Genomic DNA, 26,040 nt, shown 5'->3' with positions numbered 1-26,040 from the left:
TTGAAGAACTTTTTTGTCTTCTCGTTTCTAGTTTTGATCCTTTTTCCTTCTAGTAGACAGGGCCGGACCTAGGTTGTTCCAAGAGGGTTTAACTGATCAACCCACGTCGTCAGAAAAATTTAGTACTTGCATGTATAAATAATACACGAAATTTTGCTATATGATACAAATGAACCAACTTAACACAAATGTGAAACTCAGCTCAGTGGTAGACCTGACCTGGATACTGGCCAAATTAAGGCCGTTGATCCGTATTTGTTTTTACTTTTTTGAAGTCACCAAAGGGTCCATTGATTTAATACCTCATTAAACTACGCTAGCGTGTCTGTGAATGTCCTATTTTGTTGTTTTCGTTAAATTAGTTCAACGTAATAGTGTAGTATTAAAAATTCTTAGCTTTACCTTTTCTTCTGATTCAATATTTGAGAATTAAATTGAAATTCTCTTAAACTGTTATAATAATTATTATTTGTATATCTTACTTTATTTACTTTAATCCTCCTATAATTTATAAAGTTCCATCTTTTTCTTCTCCTTTAGTATACATGAAATGTTAGGATAGTTCATTTTTATATAGTTATTTATTATTTTAGTATGTTGTTTGCATTTTTTTTTTTTTTTAAATGGTGTTTCAAAAGTCCTACATTGTTATTGTTATAAGAGTAAAACATAAAAATTAAAGCTAAAGAATTTTTTTGAAGTCTGATAGATCGTCAAAATTGGCGTGTGTCTCTGCATGCATGTACATCTATGATTTACATAGTACAAAATAATATTGTTTCAAACTATTCATTTCACTACTAAAAGGCGCAAATATTTAACGGATTTTTTCGTCGAAATCTACGATTCCCGACAAAAAAGTATGTTGGAAATATTTTCGACAAGCAAATTTCTGATGGAAATTCATGAAATTTTAGTAGTATCTATTTTTAGGAATTAAATAATGTCAGCTCAAAAACGACAATTAGGGATATTACTGGAAAAGACAAAAGCAGTGTAATTCCTATCATTGAGTACCATTGTGATTTCAGTGCTTATTTGCACCCGCTTGAAGAAAATCCTAGGTCTGCCACAGCTACTAGATATTGTAATTCGGTTCTCATACTCTTGCGCATTAACATTCCCTTTTCCATTTTTCTTGCACTTGATAAATTGACGAGATTATAGATAGACACAAGTTGCCACCAACGATCAGATGGATACCTGAACTTTTCTCGTAACCACCAAGTAATAAAGAAAGAAAAGTATCACCGCCAACAAGAGCCAAGATGTTTGTGTCAGCTGCTCCCTCAGCCCATATCTTTAGCCTATAGCCCTATATTGTCTCTTTCAATGTTAACTAGTCAGTGTCACTCAGCTATCCTAAATTAAGTAAAACTCTTAATTATTTCATGAAACAATTCAGTCATATAAAATACGTCTACGGATACCTATAGACCGACTTCGTTTTCTTCTCTTTTTTTTCTTTTTTCTTTTTTTTGGTTAACTAAAATGATTTATGGAAATACATTCCAAAGAGGCAATGACATTCCATGGATTTCTATATACAACTTTTTCTCAGGCCAGAAAAAGAAGACACTAAGCAAGCATATGGGAATGCGAACATGTTAGAACGCCAAATTGGACCATAACCCATGTCTTCATTAAAGTAATGAATATACGTACTAAACGTTACTAGTACATCTTACATGTAATAAGAAAATATAATTCTTTATTGACTGAGCCAGAGTGGTTTCATTCATGCGATTGTTACGCTCTATCAAATCAAAATTTAGACAGCCAATTCAATTCACTGCAGGCTCCAGCGGCCAAACATGAGTATTTTTAAGTATCCTTTGTGGTAGGCTTTTTCTGACTAGATACTTGGCATTTATTAGATGCACATGCACATTTCACTTATAACGTAGTAGGAATTATTGAATACCACGTAAATATGGGAAACTCTAAACCCAAGAGAACAAGGGGCCGTTCGGACATAACTTTATTTTTTTTTTCAAAAACTGTATGGTTACACGTAATCAGTTTTAAAGTTTGGAAAACTGATTTGCCAATTCTTCAAGAGAAAGACAACTTCCACACTTTTGAAAGTGAAATACATGTCAATACACAATTTCAACCTCCAAATACCTTTTTCTTAACTTAAATAGTACTATTTTCTTTTTCAAATATCTCTCAGTTCATGACCAGTAAGAATAGCTGGGTCGTCTAAACATTGTGTAGCACATCTAAAAAGGAACTACCCATCAATCTTAAGCAATTTGGGATCAACCGTAGAATCCATCACTCTTCATTTAGCACCATTTAAGCTCATAACAATTCAATAATTTATATAAGACAAAACTCGAAATAAATATAAGAAAAGAGTAGAAGATATATATTTTCTCTAATAGTATATCAATCTCTGCCAGGACTAGAAAACTCTTAGAAAGCAATGGACCTAAATTAAAGGTAAAAATGACGGAAAAACTCATTTTCAGAACTATGCAACAGCTGCTGCTTTTCGGGGTATACAATCATTCAAGACTATTATATCACCGCTCATTTCAACTTTCACCCAACAACTCGGCCTTGCTGAACAGCTCCTCCTGAACAGGAACTTCTTTCAGTTGTTGTGATGAAACGACGTTAGCAATTGCTTTTTTAGCAGCCGTGGCCTGATCGTCATCCACGGCTGTGTCTGCCTCAGAGACAAGTTCATTTTGCTCGTCAGAGGCATCATCATCCAGCTTTGGAGGTGGAACAAAGAAAGGAATTTTGCCTCTTTGCCAATCATGGAGAACCATCTTGGCAGCAGTCTTATAGTCAGGTTCGCCTCCCTGGATAGCACAAATAAGCATATCAATTACAGCTTATCATTACTCTGTGACAACCTAACCACTAAATTAAAGCAAAGTATACACCCCAATTGAAGGACGTTATGCACAATGCTGAATTGTAACCCAATAGGCCACATGTTAATCACTAAACGTGTTGGTAACAGATATAGATTTTATTGTAAATCCCTGTGGAACAAAGATATATGCAAAGATTGAGATACCCTTGACCCAGTAACCCAAAACAGTGACATTATGCAATTTCTATAACTGGTCCACCTATGGTGTCAAAGATGCAACATCCTCATTGTTTCAGACAGCTAAGCCTCCTAGGATCTCTGAAGGATACTGAACAGTAAATAACCCCAAAAACTCAAAATTAAAAAATAAGTGGGCCAGGCTAAAGTAATTTAATGCTTACCATGTCACCAAGATTTTCCCCAATTTCAAAAAACAGAAATTCCTGAATTTATATTTCCACTAGCTCAGATATTAAATTTAACCAAGCCTGACATGACGACACTAGATGTGCTCTAATATCTAATTTTTTTCTTTTGGGTAGTTCTACAAGTAGACCCCAACAGTAATTTTAGTAGTGATTATTGAAAGACAAGAAAATCTTGAAACTCATAAAATTAATACCTTGGTTTTAGTTTTGAGGATAGGATACAAGCTAAAGCTATATTAACTTAGAAAGAATGTACTTTTATGAGAAATACTTAGTTACAATTCTGGCTCCCAGCCTCCCGCCCCCCTGTTTACAGTTCTGGTAGTACTGTTCAAAGCAACGGCCTGATTTTTCTCTCATTTTGGACATTATTTCTCAACCTGAAAGAGCTACTTCACTATCGGTATCAACATCCATTAGAGGCCTACTGAGTTCTGAATTATTTTATCCAACAATAGCACAGAATAATTGCTCTTCACTACTAAGTGTTCTTCTAGTGAGCTACACTTCGTCCGACATAATCTGATGAACATCAAAATAATCATTTCAAGTTATTGTCCTATATGAACTGATGAACATCAAACAAAATACTTCAGATCATACCCGAAAGGGGAATATGGGGTAAATATCACAATATTGTATCAAGCTATAAATTTTCAATTTACCTTCAGAAGTTTGCCTGTTGACTTGCATAGCTGTTGAAGAAAGTCATTGTCGTCAACCCTGGAATATCGAAAAGATCATTTCAGCAGAACAGAGATTCTGGATATAGATTTTTGCAAATGTCAACACAAACTGCCGAAAGCATACATGATTCTCATTTTCCTAGGTGAGAAATCCTTGACCAAATGTATAGACACAGATTTCTAGAGTACAAAACAAATGCATTAAAAATCTGTACTTTTGGTGTTATAGCAGTACTATAGATAGGATGGAGATGTATTTGGACTTTTTGTACTTGCCAGGAGATAATATGCAGTATGGTTTAAAGGGTTTGCTGTTAGGTCCTGTACTTTTTTGTGAACCGACTTGGTACTTGCTAGGAGATAATATGCAGTATGGTTTAAAGGGTTTGCTGTTAGGTCCTGTACTTTTTTGCGAACCGACTTGGTACTTTTTAATAAAATCTTTACTTAAAAAAATAGATATAATAGGACAAAATAATAAAGCAGATACAACTATGCTGTGTTCCATTTCTACCTACAAGGAAGCCGGCTAAGCAAACTAGAAGAACATCCTGCTGAATACTTGAGGAATCTACAATCGTAATCAAATGAGAAGTAAAATTTACCAATCCTTTATCTTATAAGCTCTTTTAAGATGCTCCTTCTTAACGCGATTCAACACTTCGCCAATGTGTTCAGAAGCATCAGGCAGGTTTGTCACTCGTACCTGGAGATGGAACCCCAAATTTTTAAGTAGTCAGACAAAGAACCTCATGCTTACAGCAAAGAGGAAATAGACAACGAAGATATATCATCAACTGAGAGAGGAGGCAAAGGAATCTCTAATGAAGGGAACATATCCTATACAACACAATGATAAACCTTTCATTATTAAGACTGTATGTCCTGGTTCATGGTGTATTACATATCCAACTTGCAACAGGATTAAAGCACCACTCTTAGCGAGTTTGGTCATTTAAGTTCCACGTATGACTGAAATTGATATTTTTCCGATATTTCCCTATCCAAATGTGTTCATGACTAAATGCATCCGACATCAAAACTATATGAGATGATCCTTAGCATGATAGTCTTAGAAGTGCTCGCCTAATAGGCTATATTTAAATCCATGACCAAATTGTCAATTCAAAAAAATGCCAACAGTAAGGGCAACCAGGAAAATTAAATTAAAGTAATTAAAAAAGGTGAATACAATAGGATATAGAGTCTCAATTCCCTGTAACAACACTTTTCGGGCATTTTCTCTATTGAGGACCATAAATTTGCAAGCAAGATTATCTATGCCACATCAGACCACTTCTGCCTTAATAGTCCTTTACATCCCAAGGCCCTTATATCAGCAAACTAAAAGTAAAGCTGTAGGTAAGAAAGAAAACCAAGAACTATAGCTTGGCTTTAAGAAGTCACAACTCACAAGCACAAGCCCAACCAAGCAAAAGTAGGAAATACATACCACGCCCTTCAAGACTATATCTGTTTCAGAATCATGATTCTGATAAACTACACCAGGACAGTCAATCAAGAAGATCTTCTTTGTGAGTGTAATGTACTGCCACACTTTAGTCTCTCCTGGAATAGGAGCCGTCTTGCAAACCTATTCCAAAGGGAAGGGACAAAGGTTAGTTCCACTCCCGAATCAAAAAGAATGTCGTTGCCTGAGCATAGTACTCAAAGTAAGATTTCATTTCACAAGATTTGACTTTTCAGAAGCCAAGTAAAGGTGATACGAAAAGCAACTGCCATTATCCAACGAGAAAACAAGTTTACTTTATTTGATATTTAGGGAGAAGGTGAAAGGAGAGGAAATTAAGTTCTAGAACTTTATAAATGTCTGATACTCAATCCAGATTCCAGTCTGGAACAGCAAGTTTACTCTATCCTGCATTTGATCTTAGAAGCAGCATCACTTGATAAACTAAAGTCAAATTTGGGAACAGCTTTAATGGCAATCACAATTTTTGATAATGATAAGAATTGTATCAGGTAAAGGGTCGGCACTAAGCAAGTGCAAAAAGTGAAGTTGCAAATTGTGCAAACTCACCAAAATCATGTCTAACAATGAAATATGACGGAAAATATAATTCTCAAGGAGACAAATTACAAACTGTCTCAGTACAGAAACAAAATGAGCCAAGACCACTACAACAGCCTAAAAAAGGGAAAAGAAGTATGATCGAAAAGCTTACATTCTTAGTGCGCAATGTATTAATAACTGATGACTTGCCAACATTGGGATAGCCAACAAAACCAACAGAGATTGCTTGCTTGTCGCTCTTCAGTCGAGAAAACTGTCTCAGGACTGACAAAAGAGAACCCTGAATGCAACAACAACAACAACAACAACATACCCAGTGAGTCCCACAATGTGGGGAGAACCCTGAATGCAAATGAAAACAAAATAAGCTACAGAAAAAAGTTACCCACAAGGGGCACACGCACATGGATGCACTATTAGCCATGTGTTTAAGGATATTGAGAGAAACATAAAACATAATTTTACACATCAGTATGGTGCTTGAGTGTATGTATTAAGAGGTGAGGAAAGCTCAGAAGATATTACAAGAATACCTTTCCAAAGGACTTGGTGACACTTGCATGAAATGCCAGAGTTGGATATTCCTTGGAGAGCACTCTAAGCCACCCTTTTGTTGCCCAAGCAGGGACCAAATCACACTACATAGGCAGAAGAAATTATCAATTCGGTCAAGTCCTGAAGTTAAAATTGACATCCGTAAAGCAAATTATAAACAACTGTCTATTATATAGTTAAAATAGCAAACCTTATTCAACAAAAGGACCATATGTTTATGCTTGCAATTTTCTTTCAAATGCCTCTCCAAATGGTAGCACCTTGTACCACAGGGGTCTCTGGCATCAAGAACCTGCAATCCAGGTTAACCACGGTAAGCTACGACTGCCTGCATTATCCTTTTCATCTAAAATATCCTAAATTCTCCTCATTAGTCAGAGAGAAAGCTACATCAGAACGTTACACATTCCATAAGCAGCAGACAGATCACGGCAGACAGGTGATTTTGGAATAAGGTAAACAAATTAATTAATAATGGCAAACTCTCCTGTATATAAGCAGCATACCAAGAAGTATAGAATCTACAACATAACATGATTCTCTAAGAACGACATTCAATCTTCTATAAGGAAATTCATGGGTGCACCATTAAGCAACAACGAAAAAATCATGGTTGACAAGTTGCGCCTGGCACGCTTGGTTAAGAATGATATGGTTGTTCTACACTTGGATGCAAGTGAAAATATGCATTCTTCACCAGAAAAGCTTTTAGTTGGAAGAACATCAACAACAAATAACATCCTCCATATTAGAAATAACAGGGAGTTTAAAGCCACGAAACAAACCTGAACAACAACATCAGAAGAGTCTATGACTTTGTAAAGCTCGCTCCAAATTCGTTTACTTTGTCCTTTCTCAAACATTGTGTGCCTAACAAGATCTCTGAACCCATCTACATTTTCATCCATGGAGGTGCTAGCACCATGTTTGTCTTCGAAGTCATCTGCCAAAATTCAGAACCAAATTTTGTTGAAGCAAATAGCTATCTAAGTGCTTAATCAAACACAGAGCAGTTATTCAGGAGATGACTCCGAATTCATACCTTGAGACACATCAGCCTTCTTTGCTAGAGCTTCATAATCTAAGGCCATAAGTTTGGGGCGTTTCCTCTTTGTTTTAGGTCCAAAAGCATCAGAGAAAGGCTCGTTGTCAAGAAGGTGAACTTTTACTTGCTTTAAAAAGAGAAGGAAAAAAAAACAATATTAGCAAACAGAATGCAGCATCAAGCATAAACGCAGCAAGATTAGCCTCAATTTGATAAGTTATTCTACACACACATATACATGTGTGTGTGCATATATCACACGAAGCTCCCAAATCAAATAACAATAAGCATGCATATAAAGCTGATATTAAACATTGAGCAGTCAGGAGGTTCACATTGTTTCAGAAGAAGATAAGAGCAAGTCCTTAAATGACAAGATCAAGGGAAAAGCACCCCGCATACCTTCTGGTGATCATTTAAAAGTGACATGGGCAACTTCCTTTCTTTTAATATAACATTGTAATTACTGGAAAGCCGAGTTTGAAGCTCTTCTCTAAAGAACTCCAGTTCCTTCTGGTTGACCACCCGAGTATTCCCTGTGAAGTCGGAAAATCAATTCCTAATTCAGTTTTTCAACATAATTCATCCATACACGAAAGAAACATTTACTTTCAATAAATAAATTGACCTTACAGGATAAATGAACAATGAAAACTAAAAAAAATCAGCTGAGTTTAAACATTAATACTCCCTCCATTCCAATATTAACACTTTCCTCCTAATCCAATGCCAATTTGACTAGATCTTTTTTTTTTTTTTTTGATAACATGGGAACCCGCAGCCGCTACCCTTCGGGTGCGCACAGGGTAAACCCAGTTCCTGTGCAATAGCTCGCAAACCACACAGGAGAGGTAACCCGCACTAGGCAAGACCCGTGCGACGAGCTCGACCCAGAAGGCAAATCCCCTGCTGTCGTGGGCAGGGGGTTTCGAACCTGAGACTTCCATTATGAAAGCCCATGGTTGAGCATGACCATGTTTAGTAGGAACATACTATAACCAAACACAACTCCATCTTCAACTACAATTTCAAAAAAAAAATGAAAAATATTTGGTTTCTTTGGCCAAAAGCCTACTAATTTAGTAGGAACATACTAGTTTGAGTCACCAGAAGTGAAAAGTCTGAAATTTTTTTGGGCTGTATTCAACCAACTTAAGCCATTTTATGAAATTAGAAACACAAATAACACGACACACAACAAATTATTTTCCTTCAAAAGCACATAGTTTAAATATTAATTTAGTAGGAACATACTTAGTTTGAATAACTAGAAGTCGAAAATGTGAAATTTTTTGGGCTATATCGAACCAAATTAAGTCATTTTTTAAAATTAATCTTAATGAAACACACATAACACGACACACAGCAAATCATCTTTCTTTGCTAGCGAAAGAACAAAATTTTAATATTAAGTTAGCACAAACATACACATACTTAGTTTGAATCACTAGAAGTGAAAAGTGCGCAATTTTTGGGGCAACATTTTACCAAATAAAGTCATTTTGTCAAATTAATCATTAGACACACTACACACAACAAATTATCTTCCTTTGATGGCAAAAGCACATAGTTTAAATATTAACCTAGCACGAATATACTTAATTTGAATCACTAAAAGTGAAAAGTGTGAATATTTTTTACCGAACCAACGGCGATCTGGTTGTATCCTTGTTGAAGGCAATTCCTTTGATTGCAAATCATGTTTTATAATATGACCTTGAGGATTGCGCTTCGGCCTTGTATTATACATCTTAAGCCGCCGCACAGTGGCGGCGCTACGGCCATTTTTGGCGGCGCTAACATCTCTGTTACTGTCCAATGAATGTTTTGGCTTTCCAGATACGTTAACTGACCTCTCTTTCTTCTTCGCCATTGTAATTTGAATGAAATTAGGGTTAGGGTTTTGGAGTCGGCGATAACGGGTTGTGGAGTAGTGCTCCACGAAGACGAGGCGGTGATTGAACTAAAACCTAAATATGTGTGATTTTGGTGGTTTCGAAATTACGATAAGGTGCTCTAAGTTTAGGTTATTTATGTTTTGGTATACTAGGGTTTTTAATTTGGCTTTTTTGTCTTAGAAATTTGGTAACTTTTTGTGTTCGTAGATAGAAATAAATAAGGCAGAACTCGTCGGGATCACTCTGAGGCGGACTGGATCTTTCACTTAAACACTCCAACTAAACGTTGTTTCATTTAGTGGGCTCGACTGTGTCATTTAGACACTTTTCGCTGACTTGACAAGTTGTGTGGATTTCACACCAAACAAGCGCGTGGAGGTTAGGTAGATCTTTTACCAAAAAATTATTAATTTACGAATGTTATTATATTGGCTTTGTAAAACCTTTTCCTGTTTGTGTTTAAAGTCGCAGCAGTTTAGTTTTTTGTCTTGTATAACAATATGGATGTTGTGATGTTGTTATCTTTAGTTCGAACCATATTGATTGTTTTGGCCAAACCCATCGGCCCCTTGTAGTCGGTCAGATTTTTCACTTAGACACCTCAACTAAATTTTGTTACATTTAGACACCTGTCGTTGGACTAGACTGTGTCATTTAGACATTTCCCGCTGAGTTGGCCAATTGTGTGATCTTCACACAAAACAGGCGTGTGAAGGGCGTAATTTTACATTATATATATATATGTTGTGTCTTCTTCTTCCTTCTCTTACAACACTTTCTCCACCATAACCATCACCTTGCCACTGCAACGCCACTACCGGACAAGTTTCCCGGCGTAACAGTGATAAACAAAGGGGGGAGAGGGGGTGGTGTCGCTTCAACGGTGAATTCCGGAGCGACGCTAGATAACAAACTCTGACCAAACTAACTCGCTAAACTGTCAAGAACAAGGGGCAAATCTGGAATCTCACCAGATTTTGATGAAATTGTGACTGTAACAACCCAAATGAACCCAAAGAATTCTCCTTCCTTTTAGGTTTAACACTAAGAATGCTCCTTTCCTTCTTTCTTACTAACAATACTTCTCAAATCCCCTTCTCTCCTCTGTAATTTCTGCACCGAAAAATTTCACAACGGACATGCCGGCACTCGTAAAGCCCCTTTACCATTCCGACGACATTGCTTTTGACGAACCCCTCAAACCCCACAAACAACATCATCAAGATTCCTCTATTAAAGCATCAAATTCACTTCGATTACCTTTGTATCTCTCAAATGGGTTGTTCCTCACTGTGTTTTTCTCCGTCATGTATTTTCTTCTACACAAATAGCATGAGAAAATCCGTAATCAAACTCAACTCCACGTCCTTACATTTTTTTCAAATTAGTCGCTATGATTTCGTTATCGCTTCGGTTATTTATGACTGGCCGGAGCTCAGGTGGCTTGTCCACGAAGCTCTGGCAGAAGGGGGAAGGACGGGTGGGGTTTAAAAAATAGGTATTTTTATATAATTTTTTTTTTGATGAAAATAGTTTTTCTTTTCTCTTTTCTTATAATTTATTTTTAAATTATTATTTTGCATCCAAATGCCACATGTCCTCTTTTAATTAGTCATCATGTTACATCATTCGTGAGTGTATTATACACACTTTGTAAGTTTAGCTGATTGTCAACAAATTTAATGTAATCCTAGTGTATAAATGGAACAATATTTAGTTGAAGTGTCTACGTAAAAAATCTGGACGATCGCCAATGGATTTGACCTTTTTTCTTAAATGAACGTAGATATAAAACCAAAAATACGAATAAATATACTTCAATTAACATGATCCACCCTATTATGACTATTTCGAGTGTTTTTGGTATAACAAGAGTCATTTTTTTTTTCTCACCAAAAGTATTTTCCTAAAAAGTATTTTCCAAGTGTTTGGTTATTGAGTAAAGTATTTTTTGTAAAGAATGTATATTAAAATTTAATTATAATATTAGCAAATGGATAAGTGTTGTAAGAAAACTTTTGGATGGTAATGTTTAATAATAATATGTGGAGCAAGTACTATGAAATTCGAGTTCCAATAGAGTAAGAGTCTATTTGGCCTAGCGGTTTTGAGGCCAAAAGCGTTTTTTTTTTTTTTGAGAAAAAAACACTTTTTTTTTTTGGATACTTGAGGTGTTTGACTAATTAGTAAAACTGCTTTTAGGTAGAAGCAGAAATAGTTTTTCTGCGATTGAGGAGAAGCAGAAAATTGAAAGAAGCAGAAATTAATTTTCTTCAAGACAAAAATATCCCTATCATAAATACATATTTACCTAGTATATCCCTCATTAATCCATTAGGGATGAAATCATTAACAATATTCATGATGTACGAAGGATTTTACTTATTTTTGTGTTGAATTTTAATTTGTGGCATGATTTTAAATTTATTTTGGTTGTAGTGTATATTTAAATCATAATGTTGATATTATATCAATATTTGATATTTACTTATTTATTTATGTATTATATTAATTAAAAAATTTAATATGTACTTTTAAATTTTAATTAGTTAAAAGTAAAATCTTAATAAGTCTTTCATAATACATATTTAAAATAATTCTCTCTGTAAAATAATCTTGATAGTAAACATATTGATATTTGTCCTTTTTCGTAATTTGACACCCAAAAGCCTTTTTTTAAGAAGATTAACCAAATACAATCTGCTTATTAAAAGCAGTTACAAGTACTTTTCAAATGAATTAGCCAAACACAAACTACTTCTCATCAAAAGTACTTTTTTTAATAGCACTTCTCAAAATAAGCAGTTTTTAATCGCTAGGCCAAATAGGTTCTAATTAAGAAAGATGACTTGCAGTGGGGAAAGTCGTTTTCATCAGGATTGGTTCCTACAAGCACACTTACAAGACGTTTTCTTTATTCAACAAACAATTAGCTACTCAATCTAAATCGAAGTCAGTGTCAGTCTGTCAGACGTATTCACAGAACATGAATGTGGCATTGTAACACATACTATGTTGCAAAGAATGACCAAATTGATCAAGTTTGATGACCAACTAGATATGTCTACATTTGCAAATTCACTCATCTTCCTTCTGGCTTTTATGCTGCAAAGTTGGACATAATAGTGTTGTCTTAAATCGTCTGAGATTAGAATTTACCCACTGTATCATAAGCCAAAAAAAGCTTCTACTGAAAAGTGAATGTTAGCCAAAAAAAAAAAAAAAAAAAGGAAAAACAAATGAGACCTAAGTACCATAATGGTTACTAATTTGCTAAGATAATGAGTTATCTAATCTTATATTGGCTTCTCGTTTGCATCTTCAGTTTCATAATCCTTGAAAACTGCTCGGATTCTTCTTGGAAAAAATGTTGGATTTAGATTGTCTTGTCTCTTCACGAATTGTGGGAGGAGCATCTGCAAAAAAAAAAAATTTGTTTAGTAGATGATAAAATAGCAACCGATTCAAACACTTTGCGTTCTTTTTAAGCTTCCGTCTAATTTTCTAAAAGTGTATACCTAGAAACATTTTTTTTAATATTCATAGAAACAGTAGACAAACTTTTAGCATTTCACATTCTCATTTCATACCTTAAGACATATCAGCCTTCTTGGCTGATGATTCAAAATGTTTCGGGGTTTTCCTCTTTGTTTTAGCTCCTAAAGCATCGGCAGAAGTGTCACTGTCAAGATAACGAGCTTTTCCTTTCTTCACAAAGATAAAAGAGGAAAAAAGTTAGTAAACATAACACGGAATCAAGCACGGGTGTAGTAAGATCTACCTCATGCTCTTATTTTTGATGAAGTAATAAGTTATATTATAAAAAGCATCAAGATTCAAGAATATGCAAAAGTACAGAAAGAGGTGTGTTATCTCGATACATCAGAAACTAAGCTAAGCTCAGGGAGCTAACAGAATAAAAGAGCTGTTCATTGCTATTTACAGAAGTCAAGTTATTCCAACTAAACAAGTAAACATCCAGTTTATTCTCTTATTTGTGAGTTATTCAATACGTATGAGGAAACCACTCATCGTTAAAAAGAAAAAAAAATGCAAAAATCTCTCAAGTGTCGTAATTCCAAAGAGGATATTGTTTGAGATATAAGAAGGATATTAACTAGTAACCAATACATAGGTTTACACTTACTCGAAAAGAATATACATTTAAGAAGACGCACAAACAAATAAAACAAACCAAGTTCTTAAACAAATAAGCTCAAGGAAAAGACACCACACATACCTAACAGGACATAATCAGTAAACATAATGCGGAATCAAGCACCAATGTAGCAAGATCTAGTTCCTGCTCTTAGTAGTGAGCTACTTAATGCATATCAGGAAACTCACTCATCAAAAAGGAAAAAAATTGCAAAAACTCAAAAGTGTTGTGAGGATATTGTTTCGAGAATAAGAATAACTGGTGACCGATACAGACGTTTACACTGATTCAGAGAAAGTAAACATTTTTAAATTGAAAAAAAAAAAGGCACAATATAACAAACAAACCAAGTTCATAACCAAATAAACTCAAGGAGAAGTCAATACACATACCTTCTTGTGATCATTCAAAAGGGACACGGGCAATTTCCCTTCATTCAATATAACATTGTAGTTACTGGAAATCCGAGCATCGATCTCTTCTCTAAAGGATTCCAATTTCTCCCGACTGATCACCCGAGTATTAACTGTAAATCCGAAAATCATATGATTATTCAGACATTTTATATAATTCTTTCATACATGAAACAAAGTATCCACTATAAGCAAATGAATCAGCCAGATACAACAATTGAACAATTAAAATTCAAAACCTTCAGCTAAATTTAATCATTAATATACCCGCGCCTTTGACCCAATTGCAGTGTTGTCGAAGGCGCGCTTGTGAGTGCAAGCGCGCAAATAATGTTGAGAGCTTCAACTCGCTTAAGAGGCGCTTCTCAAGGCTCTAAGGTAATAGGCGCCACTAAACAATTGATATTTCACTTTATCCTACTCTATCCATATATTCGTTACTGATGCTTATAGTTACTACTAGTCTTGGACTACACTTGCGTATTTGTATTCTTCTCGATACACTTTTTGCCTTTGACTGCCAATTAACGTCAATTCAACTAATATCCAGAATTACATCGGACTAGATTAGTTCATTACTTTAAACTAATATAGATATAATAAACTATATGTAAACCCTACACGTTGTAATTTACACCTTATAAAGACACACAAAAAAAAAAAATAGATATTCCACTACATATTCATGAAGAAGTTTACTTTTTTTTTTTTTCAACATGAAGACGTTAAAAAGTGTAAGACTTTTAGGGTTTATAGTAAAACATACTGAACCAACGGCGATCTGGCTGTATACGTGTTGATGGAAGCTTCTTTGATTGAAAATCATGCTTTAATATTTTGCCTTTACGATCACGTTTTGGCCTATTATTGTACATCTTGAGCCTCCGACTAGTGGCGTTGCTACGGCCGCGAGTTTTATTCTTCGCCATTTTTATTGTGAAAATAAAAAATAAGTAGGGCTTTTGGCTTCTTAAAATATTACGTACTTCTTAAATAAGTAGGCGATAAGGGGTTGTGGAGTAGTGCTCCACGAAGAAGAGGAGGTAATTAAACAAAAACCTAGATTTTTATATTGTTTGAAAAATTACAATAAGGTGCTCTAAATTTATGTTATTTATGTTTTGGTATACTATGTTTTTTTTTTCAGTTTTTTTTTTTTTTTTTTTTTTTCTCGATTGGGACTTTTGGAGTTTGTAGAGATAGATCAAAGCAATAAATCAGCAAATGAAAGAAATGGAGAAAAGAAGAAGAGAAATATTAGAAATTTTTATTAGAAGTAGGCTAGAGCTTTTATCAAAATATTACTTGTTCTAATTTAAATATATGACTATAGATTGGCTTTTTAACACCTTTTCCGTTTATAGTAGCAACAATTTTAATTTTCCGTCAAATAATTTGAGTGTTTATGGGTTTTAAAATGACATATAGAAGTTTCTAAATCGAAGTGAGATAGATCTTTTAGCAAAGTATTATTCTCATTACGAATGTAATGATATTGGCCTTTTAATTTTACGTCTAATAACTTTTTTTAAACAATATGGTTGTTGTTATCTTTAGTTAGAACCATATTAATTCTTAAATGAACGAAGATATAAAACCAAAAATACGAACACATATACTTCAATTAACATGAACCACTATACTATGAATAATAGCATTTTTGGTATAACGGATGTCAATTTCTTTTTGTTTTCGAGTGTTTGGTTATCGAATGAATTTTTTTTATGCAAAAATACATATTAAGGATTAGTAATAATATTAACAAATAGAGAAGTGTTGTAATAAGACTTTTGGGTGGTAACGATAAATAATAATATGTAGAGCAAAAGAATATGAAATTCGAATTACGATAGAGTAAGAAAAATGACTTCCACTCATGAGTGGGCAAAGTCAATTTCATCCGGATTGGTTCCTACAAGTTTATGCTTGCACGGCGTATGTATATTTCTTATTTTTCAACAAACGATTAGCTATGCAATTTAAATCGAAGACAGTGTCACACGTATGTACAGAACATCTAAACATGGACGAGGCCTTATGACGCATAATTTGTTGCTAAGCATGACCAAATTGACCAAGTTTTTGATAACCAACTAGATATGTGTACGTTTGTTAACGTTCACTCATCTTCCCGCTGACGTTTATGTTGCAAAGTTGGACATAAAACGTAACGTTGTGTTAATGAACAAATTCTGCATCGTGAAATGGAGATAAGGCATCTATTTCTCTCGTGATGCAATTATCTTGTAGTTATTATCGATAAACAAGTAGCAGCAACCCTTCAACTACGAACATTTTCTGTTAACAAATTATAAAGAAAAATAAAAAGAGGAGAAAGGAGGACAAAAGAGAGAGAAAAAAGAAGACAAGCATGCATCCATTTCATTGCGGATTTATTTCCTCTAAATCCAAAGTTAACAGCAATGATCAAATAATCGCTATTTCTAGTAGCATTCCTGAGAACTAAGTACAATATAATAGGGGTTACTAAAGAACAACTGATTTGCTAAAAAAAATGAGTTATCTAATCTTATATTCGCTTCTTGCTTGCATCTTCCGTTTCAAAATCCTTGAAAATGCTCGGACAGGGTTTGCTTAGGCTTCTTGAGAAAAATGTTGGATTTAGATGATCACGTCTCTTCATGAACCGTGTGGGAGGGGCATCTGCAAAAAGAATCTTTGTTTAGTGGATAAAAAATATAAACGGATTCAAACATTTTGCGTTCTTGTTAGCTTCCGTCTAATTTCTAAAAGTGCATATTAGAAACAATTTTTTTTGTTTTTATCAGTATAAAAGTGCATACATAGAAAAACAGACACAAACTTTGAACATTTTGCATTCTCGTTTCATACCTTAAGACATATCAGCCTTCTTGGCTAATGATTCAAGATGTTTTGGTAGTTTCGTCTTTGTTTTAGGTTCTAAAGCATCAGCAGAAGGCTCATTGTCAAGATGATGAGTTTTTCCTTTCTTCACAAAGATAAAAGAGGACGAAATTAGTAAATAAAATGCCGAATCAAGCATGTTTTTAGCAAGATCTACGTCGTGCTCTTATTATTGATGAAGTAATAAGTTATATTTAAAAAGCCTCACGAAGATGTAAAATTACACAAAATTAAGGGTGTCAAATGGGCCGGGCAGGGCCATATAAATGGGGGTCACATGGGACCGGGTTGGGGGCCGGGTTGGAGGAGGGAAAGGGGGTGTCCGGCCCAGCCCCCTACCCAGGTAAGGGTACGTAGTGGGCTAAGTGGGCCAGGCCGAGTTTTAGTTAGTGGGCCAGACCTTTTTTTTTTTTTAAAGTTCTAATATAAAAATAGACATTTACATTTACTACTAATAATAAAATTAACATTTACAATTAATGATAAAATTGCTAAATTAAAAAAAAGTTTAATCGTCGATCAAATTCAAAAAAAATTGCAGTTGTAAATTTAAAAAAACTAGTCTTGCTAATTTTATTTGAACCCTAAATTTATGAATAACTGCACTTTGGTCATATTTTTCAAACTATAAATACCCCTCCATTCTTCTTCATTTTCACACAATTCTTCCACAATTCTCTTTATCTAAATTTGCTATTCAACTAGTGTACATTACTTCACCTCCACCTTCTCTCCGAGTTCGAATATTAACTTCAAGTTGCGGTGTGGATGCATTGAGCGAGAAATAATGAATACATGTTAAATGTCAACATTGTGCCGATATATCTCCACAAGTCCTGAGTGGGTATTAGCCTATTAGGGGGGGTGGAGGGAATGGCACATGTAGACGTAGACACTTAAAAGACATGAAATTGAACTGAATGATTTATCAAAGGTATATTTGTTGAGATAAGTACTATCACAATCTAATATATACTATATACTGAAAATGTATCAAAGGTATATTTGTTGAGAAAATAAGATTGTCTAGCTTTAAAATACAATTTTAAATAAAACTAAAGCGCTCATTAAAAGAGTTGCACTCCTAATTTATCGATCACAATATTTTTAAAATACTTATTATTAAGAATAAAATGTACTTATCTTGTTTTTTTTTTTTTTTTTTTTTTGAAATTTAGTCCGGGGCCGGTTGTCGCCATCACCCGACTATCGCGTGGCCGGCCGGGTAAGGTTGTCCACCTTCGTCCGGCTCAAATTTAATAAATCCACCCACCGCCAGCCCCTTACACCTTTTAGTAGGGGCCGCGGTGGGCCCGGTTATCAGGGCCGGTTTGAGATGGCCGGCCCAATTACTCTGACCTACTTGACACCCTTACACAAAATAAGTGTGTTAGCTCGAATACAACAGAAACTAAGCTAACATCAGGGAGCTAACAGAATCAAAAAGTTGTTCATTGCTATTTACTGAAGTCAAGTTATACTTATTCCAACTAAACAAGTTAAGTCAAACATTAAGCTCGAGCTCTTATTTGTGAGCTATTCAATACATATTCGGAAACTCACTCATCCTAGAAAACAAAACAGTAAGCTAAAATCTCAAAAGTGTTGTAATTCTAAGGAGGATACTGTTTCGAGATATAAGAAGATATAACCAGTAAATAATACATAGGTTTACACTTATTCGAAGGGAATATACATTTAAGAAAAAACACAAAAGAACAAAAACAAACCAAGTTCTTTAACAAATGAGCTCAAGGAAAAGACACCACACACACCCAAGAGGACAAAATAAGTTAAACATTATGCGGAATCAAGCACGAATGTAGCAAGATCTAGCTTGTGTTCTTATTAGTGAGCTATCCAATGCATATCAGGAAACTCACTCATCAAAAAGGAGAAAAAATATGCAAAAACACAAAAGTGTTGTGAGGATACTTTTTTGAGATATAAGAAGGATATTAACCAAAGGACCAATACAGAAGTTTACACTGATTCGGAGAGGGTATGCATTTAAAAAAACAAAAAGAAAAAAAAAAGCACAATTTAACAAATAAACCAAGTTCTTAAACAAATAATCTCAAGGACAAGACATAACACGTACCTTCTTGTGATCATTCAAAAGGGACATGAGCAATTTCCCTTCATTCAAAATAACATTGTAGTTACTAGAAAGCCGACTGTCGATCTCTTCTCTAAAGGATTCCAATTTCTCCCGACTGATCACTTGAGTATTGACTATAAAATCCGAATATCATATCCTAATTCAGACGTTTTATATCATTCTTTCATACAGGGGCGGAGCCAGTCTAATTACATGGTATATATAAAGTCAATTTTTTAGGTATATATAATAGATGTTGAATCGTTTTGGCTTGTTCGTGTGTTTGCTTCTTTATATTTGAATCTCCTTATTGATAATACTTGCTCACTGCCACGAGACTACGTATCCATTATGAGCAACTTAATCCGCCAGATATAACAATTGAACAATAAAAACTCAAAACCTTCAGCTAGATTACACCCCGCACCTGTGACCCAATTATTTAACACTTTAGCGTCAATTCGACCAATATCATGAACTAAATCGAACTGGATTATTTCATTACTTTAAACTAAATATAGATATCAACAACAACAACATAACCAAAAGATAAATCAAGCGCCGTGAAATGTCCAGGGAAGATAAGTGTCTTAGAGAAGCCTAATCTCTTGAAGTTGTTTCCGGCACAAATATAGGTATCATAAACTATATATAAACCCTATAACTCTATAAGTTGTAACTTACCTTATAATGACGAAAAAACAGATATTCCACTACATATTCATGAAAAAGTTTACTTTGTTTGAACATGAACAAGTTAAAAAGTATAACTTTTTGGGAATAAATAACATACTGAACCAACGACGATCTGGCTGTATCCTTGTCGATGGAAGCTTCTTTGATTGAAAATCATGCTTCAATATTTTTCCCTTACGATCACGTTTTGGCCTATTATTATACATTTTGAGCCGTTGATTTGTGGCGGAGCTACGGCCGCGAGATTTATTTTTTTGCCATTTTGATTGTGAGAATAAAAAATAGGGTTTTTGGCGTCTGTAATCCGTCTTAAAATATTACGTACTTCATGGAGAATGTCAACAGAATATATATTGCGATTTTATGGAAATATTTACCCTAAGCTCCTCTATACTTTAGCTTATTTATCTTTTGAGTACTAGAACTTTTCATATTTGCTCCTTTTACTGGATATCCTGATTATTGTAAATTTTTTAGGTCAGAGAAATAAATTATACTCCATCAATCCACGTTCCGCTTTTTGACCAACAATTTAAGATATAGTTTTTCATCATATTAATATGAGAAGAATTGCAACTTATAATATTTTTTGTATAGTTTCCGAACATCTAAATTTTAGTTTTAAAATATTAAATTAATCTAATTTAATTTAGTTCTGAAGATTAATCAAATTGACTCTCGAGAAACGAAACGTGACAAGTAAAAATGGACAGAGGGAGTACTAACAACAACATACCCACCTTAGTTACACAAGGATCTCAAAGGAGTCCAGGATGTGGACGACCTCTGAGGGAGGTTGTTTCCGATACACACCCACTCCTACCTTTGTGGGGGTAGGGAAGTTGTTTCCGATACACACCCTCGGCTCAAAAGAGACGTTTTCGAAGCAGAAGCAGGGAAAACATGACATCAAAACATGAAGATACAAAGCATATGAAGCAACAGATAATACCACACATTAAAATCAAATGAGAGGGACATAAGAAAATACAAAGGACGATAAATGGAATGTTCAAAATGGGAGTGATACAAATCATTTTACAAACTTTTAGTGTCATTCATAGTTTTCTTTTTCTCGTTTGCAATGTAAATTCATCTTCAGTTTATAAGCTTACTATGTTTATATTCTTTCTACATCATTTCATATACACATTTGCACTCTTAATTATTGAGGTCATTCAGATATAGCCATTGTTTTTTAATCCAAAATTAAATATTTTTGTCATTTTCTTCATATACAGAGATTTTGAAGTATTTTCTTATTTACACACACACACTCACTCTCAATGAAAGAATCGTGCAAAAAAGGGCACGAAATATTCCAATTGTAAGCAAAAAAAATAAATGAAAAATAAATACAAGCACGGTCTTGTAGCTCTATTTGTCATTCTTATATCTTCTCTCCATTTTCTTAAATCAAACAATGGTTTACAATTTGCAATAAAACAGAATTCAAATTCTTTTTAAAATCTATTTTACTTCTGAAACGTGATGTTATACTTGGTTCACAATTTGAAATAAAACAGAATTCAACTTTGTTCCCAAGTTGCAGTGTCCAACCAGTTCTGTTTGCCATATGCTCATTGTGAAACATCTGAGTTTCTGAAGCAAGTACTGATTATATGGCTAGCGGGTCCAACAATTTACGTTATTAGATACTTTTTTTTGTTCGAGCAGCTATTAAATACGTCTATTCGTTCGAGTCAGACATAAGATCACAAGTCACATTCAACTTCAAACTTAACACATGAAGAGGGCAAGGATGGCTCTTTAGACGCAAAATCGTCACACAAATCATATTGGTTTCTTGGTGAATACCTAGAGGCAAATCCAAAATTTGAACGATGGGTTCACCATTGCTTTTAGAAATAATACGAAAAGGAAACCATTAAAAGGCTGCTTTAGAAATTAAAAAAAAAAATGCTAAGTGCAGCAAGTTGGGTTCGAACCCTCGAACTTAAGGAACTAAACTTCGACGCTTAACGAATGCTCCATTCGGTCTCGATTGACCATGAATTACTTCAGTTAATATTATATATATTTTAAGAATTATACACATAACATACTGAATTTAATTGGGTGACCATGAGTTCACGTAACTCACTTTTTCTACATAAATTCTCTGCCTATGGCAAAGTACAGAAATTCAGGTAACCAGTTTCTTTTTTATGCGCGAAACCACACTTTCTTTGGTCGAACATTAAGACATGCATCAAACCAAGCTAATAATGTTCTCCCCTTCTTATTCTTTTCTTTTCTTTTCTTTTTTCCCTTTAAATTTTTCATTTGGTCTCAAATTGTATAAATAAGAGCTATAGGCTGTAAAGCTACCCCAAAGGTCCTAAAAGAGTTCACTTCTCATTCCTTCTACCTGAGGTTTCCAGCGTCTAACAGAATTAAAGAAAAAAGGAAGCAACGTTGTCAAATGAATTACATTCATTAAGCAACAAAAGCTTGAGAAAAATGTACAATAGATTATAAAATACCTATACTATGTATATCGTACATCTCCAAAGCAGTTCTGTTACTTGACCAAGCCACTAAGAGAAGGAAAATATTCTTATCTTCCATGACAGAAGCTTATTGCATACTGGATAAACGGTGATGCATTCACTTGGAAGATCAATCACTTTACCGCTTACCTTCTCATAAGCTTCCTCTTTAAACTCTTCGACAAACATATTAGAACCTGTCAATTACATGACTAAGCCAAGCAAGATATTTTGTATCGTTACAATAACTTTGGTGCTAAGTAGGGAAAAGTTGGATTTGGTATACAATATTACTAAGCTTTTGTAGGAAATTATAATGGGAAAAATGCAATGAAGGTCAAAAGCAGGTAAAACTGATTAAAGGTTCACAACAGATATAGAGACAGGTCAAGGATTATGAATGAAAAATTTGTACTTTTTTGATGTTATTCCACCAATTTAAGAAATTAAGATTTAACGGTTCTGCCTTCAGTAAAGCCTACATTCAAAAAGTAACTAAAAATCAGTTCGAGAATATATCTTAACAAAAGAGAAGAACCAAGGATCTTCCACAAATCAATAAATATTTATAGGGAATACTCTAGGAGATGATAAATACTCTAGGAGGGTAAGGTCTGCGTACACTCTACCCTCCCCAGACCCCACATTGTGGGAATTTACTGGGTATGTTGTTGTTGTTACTCTAGGAGATGATAATTCATAAAACCACAAAATGCATCTTCTACTTCCAACTTCAAATTCATTCAAATAACATTCTTCTGGAAAAAAAAAATAAGCATCTCATTATTTTCTATTCCCACATGGAAATTTCTAAGGGGCAAAACTTCTCTTCGCAGGGAGTTTCACTATTTGCTCAAGCATATTGGTCTAACTAGGAGGGGTAGAGGTAGGCCGAAGAAGTATTGGGGAGAGGTGATTAGACAGGACATGGCGCATCTTCAGCTTACGGAGGACATGACCTTAGATAGGAGGGTATGGAGGACTCAGATCAGGGTAGAAGGCTAGTAGGTAATCGCGTTTATCCTTTCTTGCGAGTAGTTGCATTGATCTTTAGTTTCTTGTCCCTTGATTTACGCGAATATCTGTTACGTAATGGTTTATCATGTCTTATTCACTTTCGTTGTTTTCATTTTCATAATTGCTTTGAATTGTTTACCCGTATCTAACCTTTCCTATGCTTTTTCTTGAGCCAAGGGTCTTCCGGAAACAGCCTCCCTACCTAAGGTAGGGGTAAGATCGGCGTACAATCTACCCTCCCCAGACCCCACATTGTGGGACTCACTGGGTATGTTGTTGTTGTTGTTGTTGTCATATTGGTCTAAATGTTTCACACATAGGACCATGTGCTACCTTCTAATCTTTCTTACATGCTCTTCATAACTCAAATGGAAGCAATGACTTCAAATGAATATGCACTGTAGTTTCAATGTGAGCCGAACATCACCGGATTAAATAAATGTGTTAGACACGATTAGTGGTGAAACTTACCTGGTGCATAAGAATATGAGAAATAGCCGTCTCAGGGGATGAACTTCTAACAGCTTCACCATGACTGACAACTGCATTCAACCAGCAGCGTCTTCCTTCAACCCATTTTCCAGAGCTTGATAATTTATGATCTTCGGAGTGATTTTCAGTAAGGCACTCTACCTTTGGAAGATGATTTCTCCACACCACCAGCAAATTTATTTGTCAAGTGTATCTTCACCCAGTGGCAGTCCCACTTTCCAGGTAGACTCCACTTTGCGAGTGGTGCCTCATCTTCTGTATCTAGTTCTTCTGGCAAAAAAACCTGCAAACGAAAGAAACTGTAGCAATTTCTAGTTCCTTTAATAAACCATTTACTCAATTTATTAAATTCATTTACTTAATGAAAGACGACGCTCAGCAAAATCAGCTGTCTGTCAGCCACCAATGCATATTCTGTCAACAGCAGAAAATACTCCATTTGGTACTTCCCAGAGGATCAATCGTATATAGTATAAAAAAGAACCACGCGTCTCAACTTTCATGATGCGAGCAAGCAAAGCAAAACACAGTCTCTAGATTTAAGATTGCATAACTTCCCTGAGTATCAAGAGCCTCGATACCACAAAAAAGAACAACGCTCCTAGACTTTCATGATGCGAGCAAGCAAGCAAACACACGATCTCTAGATTTAAAACTGCACAAATCATTGGTTCATAAAACTCAAAGATAGTAAATGTTTTTGAGCTACGATGGGGCATAAAACCAAATCCTATTTCTATTACGACGGTTCACTTTTCTTGATTAATTTCTCCCGGCATTGTCCAAGGAAAAATAAATGTTCTATTACTTTATTAGGCAATGGAAACGTTTCCAAAATTCTCGGATCGACATATGCTAATAGCTTCCAATCAACCCATATTCCATCCAGCTTTCCACAAAATATTGAAGATGACAGAGAAGAAAAAGATCTGGGAAGGGAGAAAGATTACGAAGTAGCAAGTTGGCAGCAAGCACTAATCAGTAAAAGTCAGACATCTGCTTGAAATACAATTTAGCCCCACCATAAATGTTACTCCTATGATAATCAGGTACTAAGCAAGCAAGCATGTTAATTTTAACATAACCATTAAGTTTTTGCTAGGAACCAAACTGCAGTAATGTAGTGAATGCATCATCTTTAGAGAAACTAAATGTAGTTTTGTCACTTTCGTTCATTGGCATGTGCATATCTTCTGAGTTGTCGGTTTTGGTATACTCAGTTAGATGCTTCAGGAAAAACAGAGGAGGTTGCATTCAACAGAAAGCACACACACATACATATTGAATCCTAAAAAATCCCAAAAATTGGCATAAATTGCAAAGAAAACTGAACTATGGGGGGAAGTACAAACCTGACAATGGACATTTTTACCAAAAGGGCTAAAGGCATCTTCAAGTTGATGGTCTGTAATGTCTCATGATAAACCTACGACACCTCTGTACACAACAATCTCTACATAATGATTTTTCATCATGAATTCTGAAATTGAACAAATTACCAATTCTTCTACTAAAAACCCTAGAAATTAACTGAGTTAAAATCAAAATAAAATTGAACTTTGATTGCACAAAGAGAGAGAACATTGTTCTGTATCTGTAAATGAGAGAAATGGGCAAGGAACGGGGAAGAGAGAAGAAGAGACAACAAAGAAAAAAGGAGCAAACTCAATAAAGCCACAAAGATGAGAGAGTATGCGCTGGATACAGAAAGATTGGAGGTCACAGCTGGACCTTTGTAAGCAGGTTCCCAGGAAAGATTGGAGGGTCACAGCTGGACCACTTAAATACCAACCTCCTTAGACAGAACCTACTTACGCCGTGATGTAAGCGAAGAATAAGTAGCACACACAGTTTATAGTGGTTCACCCTCAATGTGAGAGCTACGTCCACGTTAACTCGCTGCATCTTATTAAAGAAGAAATATTACAAGTGTTTACAACACTCAACCTCACAACCCCAATCCCACTTCACTCAAGAATTTTTACTAAAATTCTCTCAAAAACCTTCCCTTACTTGGGCCTTTCACTAAGAGTATTTCTCTTAGATTTTCTCTCTTTGGGATGTGTTGTTCTTCAATTTTGGTATGTCTAGCAAATGAAAGCTTCCTTATTTATAGGTATGAGATGAACCTATTGATGTCATTAGTGACTGACAAGCACTTGACAATTTTCCAAAGACAAGGAAGATGTTTTCTTAAAAACAAGGGGAAGTGTTTTCTTCCCTAAAATAAGGGAGGTGTTTTCTTCCTCAAAATAAGGGGATGGACCTAACAAATCTCTCCCGAAGACTAATTTTAATTTGTCT

General features: G+C 34.9%; 3 protein-coding genes across 3 annotated transcripts; all 3 read right to left on the bottom strand.

Moving 5' to 3' along the window:
- Positions 1–2,264: 2,264 nt before the first annotated feature.
- On the bottom strand, positions 2,265–9,523 carry LOC132038445 (nuclear/nucleolar GTPase 2-like). Its single transcript, XM_059429115.1, has 11 exons — positions 9,224–9,523; positions 7,985–8,118; positions 7,580–7,709; positions 7,323–7,480; positions 6,728–6,829; positions 6,516–6,620; positions 6,134–6,262; positions 5,401–5,541; positions 4,553–4,653; positions 3,927–3,984; positions 2,265–2,816 (listed from the first exon to the last, which is right to left on the bottom strand). The coding sequence occupies exons 1-11, from the start codon at positions 9,453–9,455 to the stop codon at positions 2,544–2,546; spliced, it is 1,563 nt and encodes a 520-aa protein (XP_059285098.1). The 5' UTR covers positions 9,456–9,523; the 3' UTR covers positions 2,265–2,543.
- A 3,085-nt stretch (positions 9,524–12,608) lies between these two features.
- LOC132037426 (nuclear/nucleolar GTPase 2-like) lies at positions 12,609–15,490 on the bottom strand. Its single transcript, XM_059427942.1, has 4 exons — positions 14,819–15,490; positions 14,032–14,165; positions 13,071–13,188; positions 12,609–12,896 (listed from the first exon to the last, which is right to left on the bottom strand). Exons 1-3 carry the CDS (start codon positions 14,979–14,981, stop codon positions 13,072–13,074), a joined length of 414 nt encoding a protein of 137 aa, XP_059283925.1. The 5' UTR covers positions 14,982–15,490; the 3' UTR covers positions 12,609–12,896; position 13,071.
- Positions 15,491–16,403: 913 nt separating this feature from the next.
- LOC132037121 (nuclear/nucleolar GTPase 2-like) lies at positions 16,404–20,029 on the bottom strand. The gene is made up of 4 exons (XM_059427581.1): positions 19,833–20,029; positions 19,040–19,173; positions 16,906–17,023; positions 16,404–16,716 (listed from the first exon to the last, which is right to left on the bottom strand). Exons 1-3 carry the CDS (start codon positions 19,939–19,941, stop codon positions 16,907–16,909), a joined length of 360 nt encoding a protein of 119 aa, XP_059283564.1. The 5' UTR covers positions 19,942–20,029; the 3' UTR covers positions 16,404–16,716; position 16,906.
- Between the last annotated feature and the right edge of the window lie 6,011 nt (positions 20,030–26,040).

This window comes from Lycium ferocissimum, chromosome 11 (genome assembly GCF_029784015.1).
Source record: "Lycium ferocissimum isolate CSIRO_LF1 chromosome 11, AGI_CSIRO_Lferr_CH_V1, whole genome shotgun sequence".
NCBI classification, from domain to species: domain Eukaryota; kingdom Viridiplantae; phylum Streptophyta; class Magnoliopsida; order Solanales; family Solanaceae; genus Lycium; species Lycium ferocissimum.
Note: the sequence above shows the minus strand (reverse complement) of the source record. Positions and strands in the feature narration are given on the sequence as shown.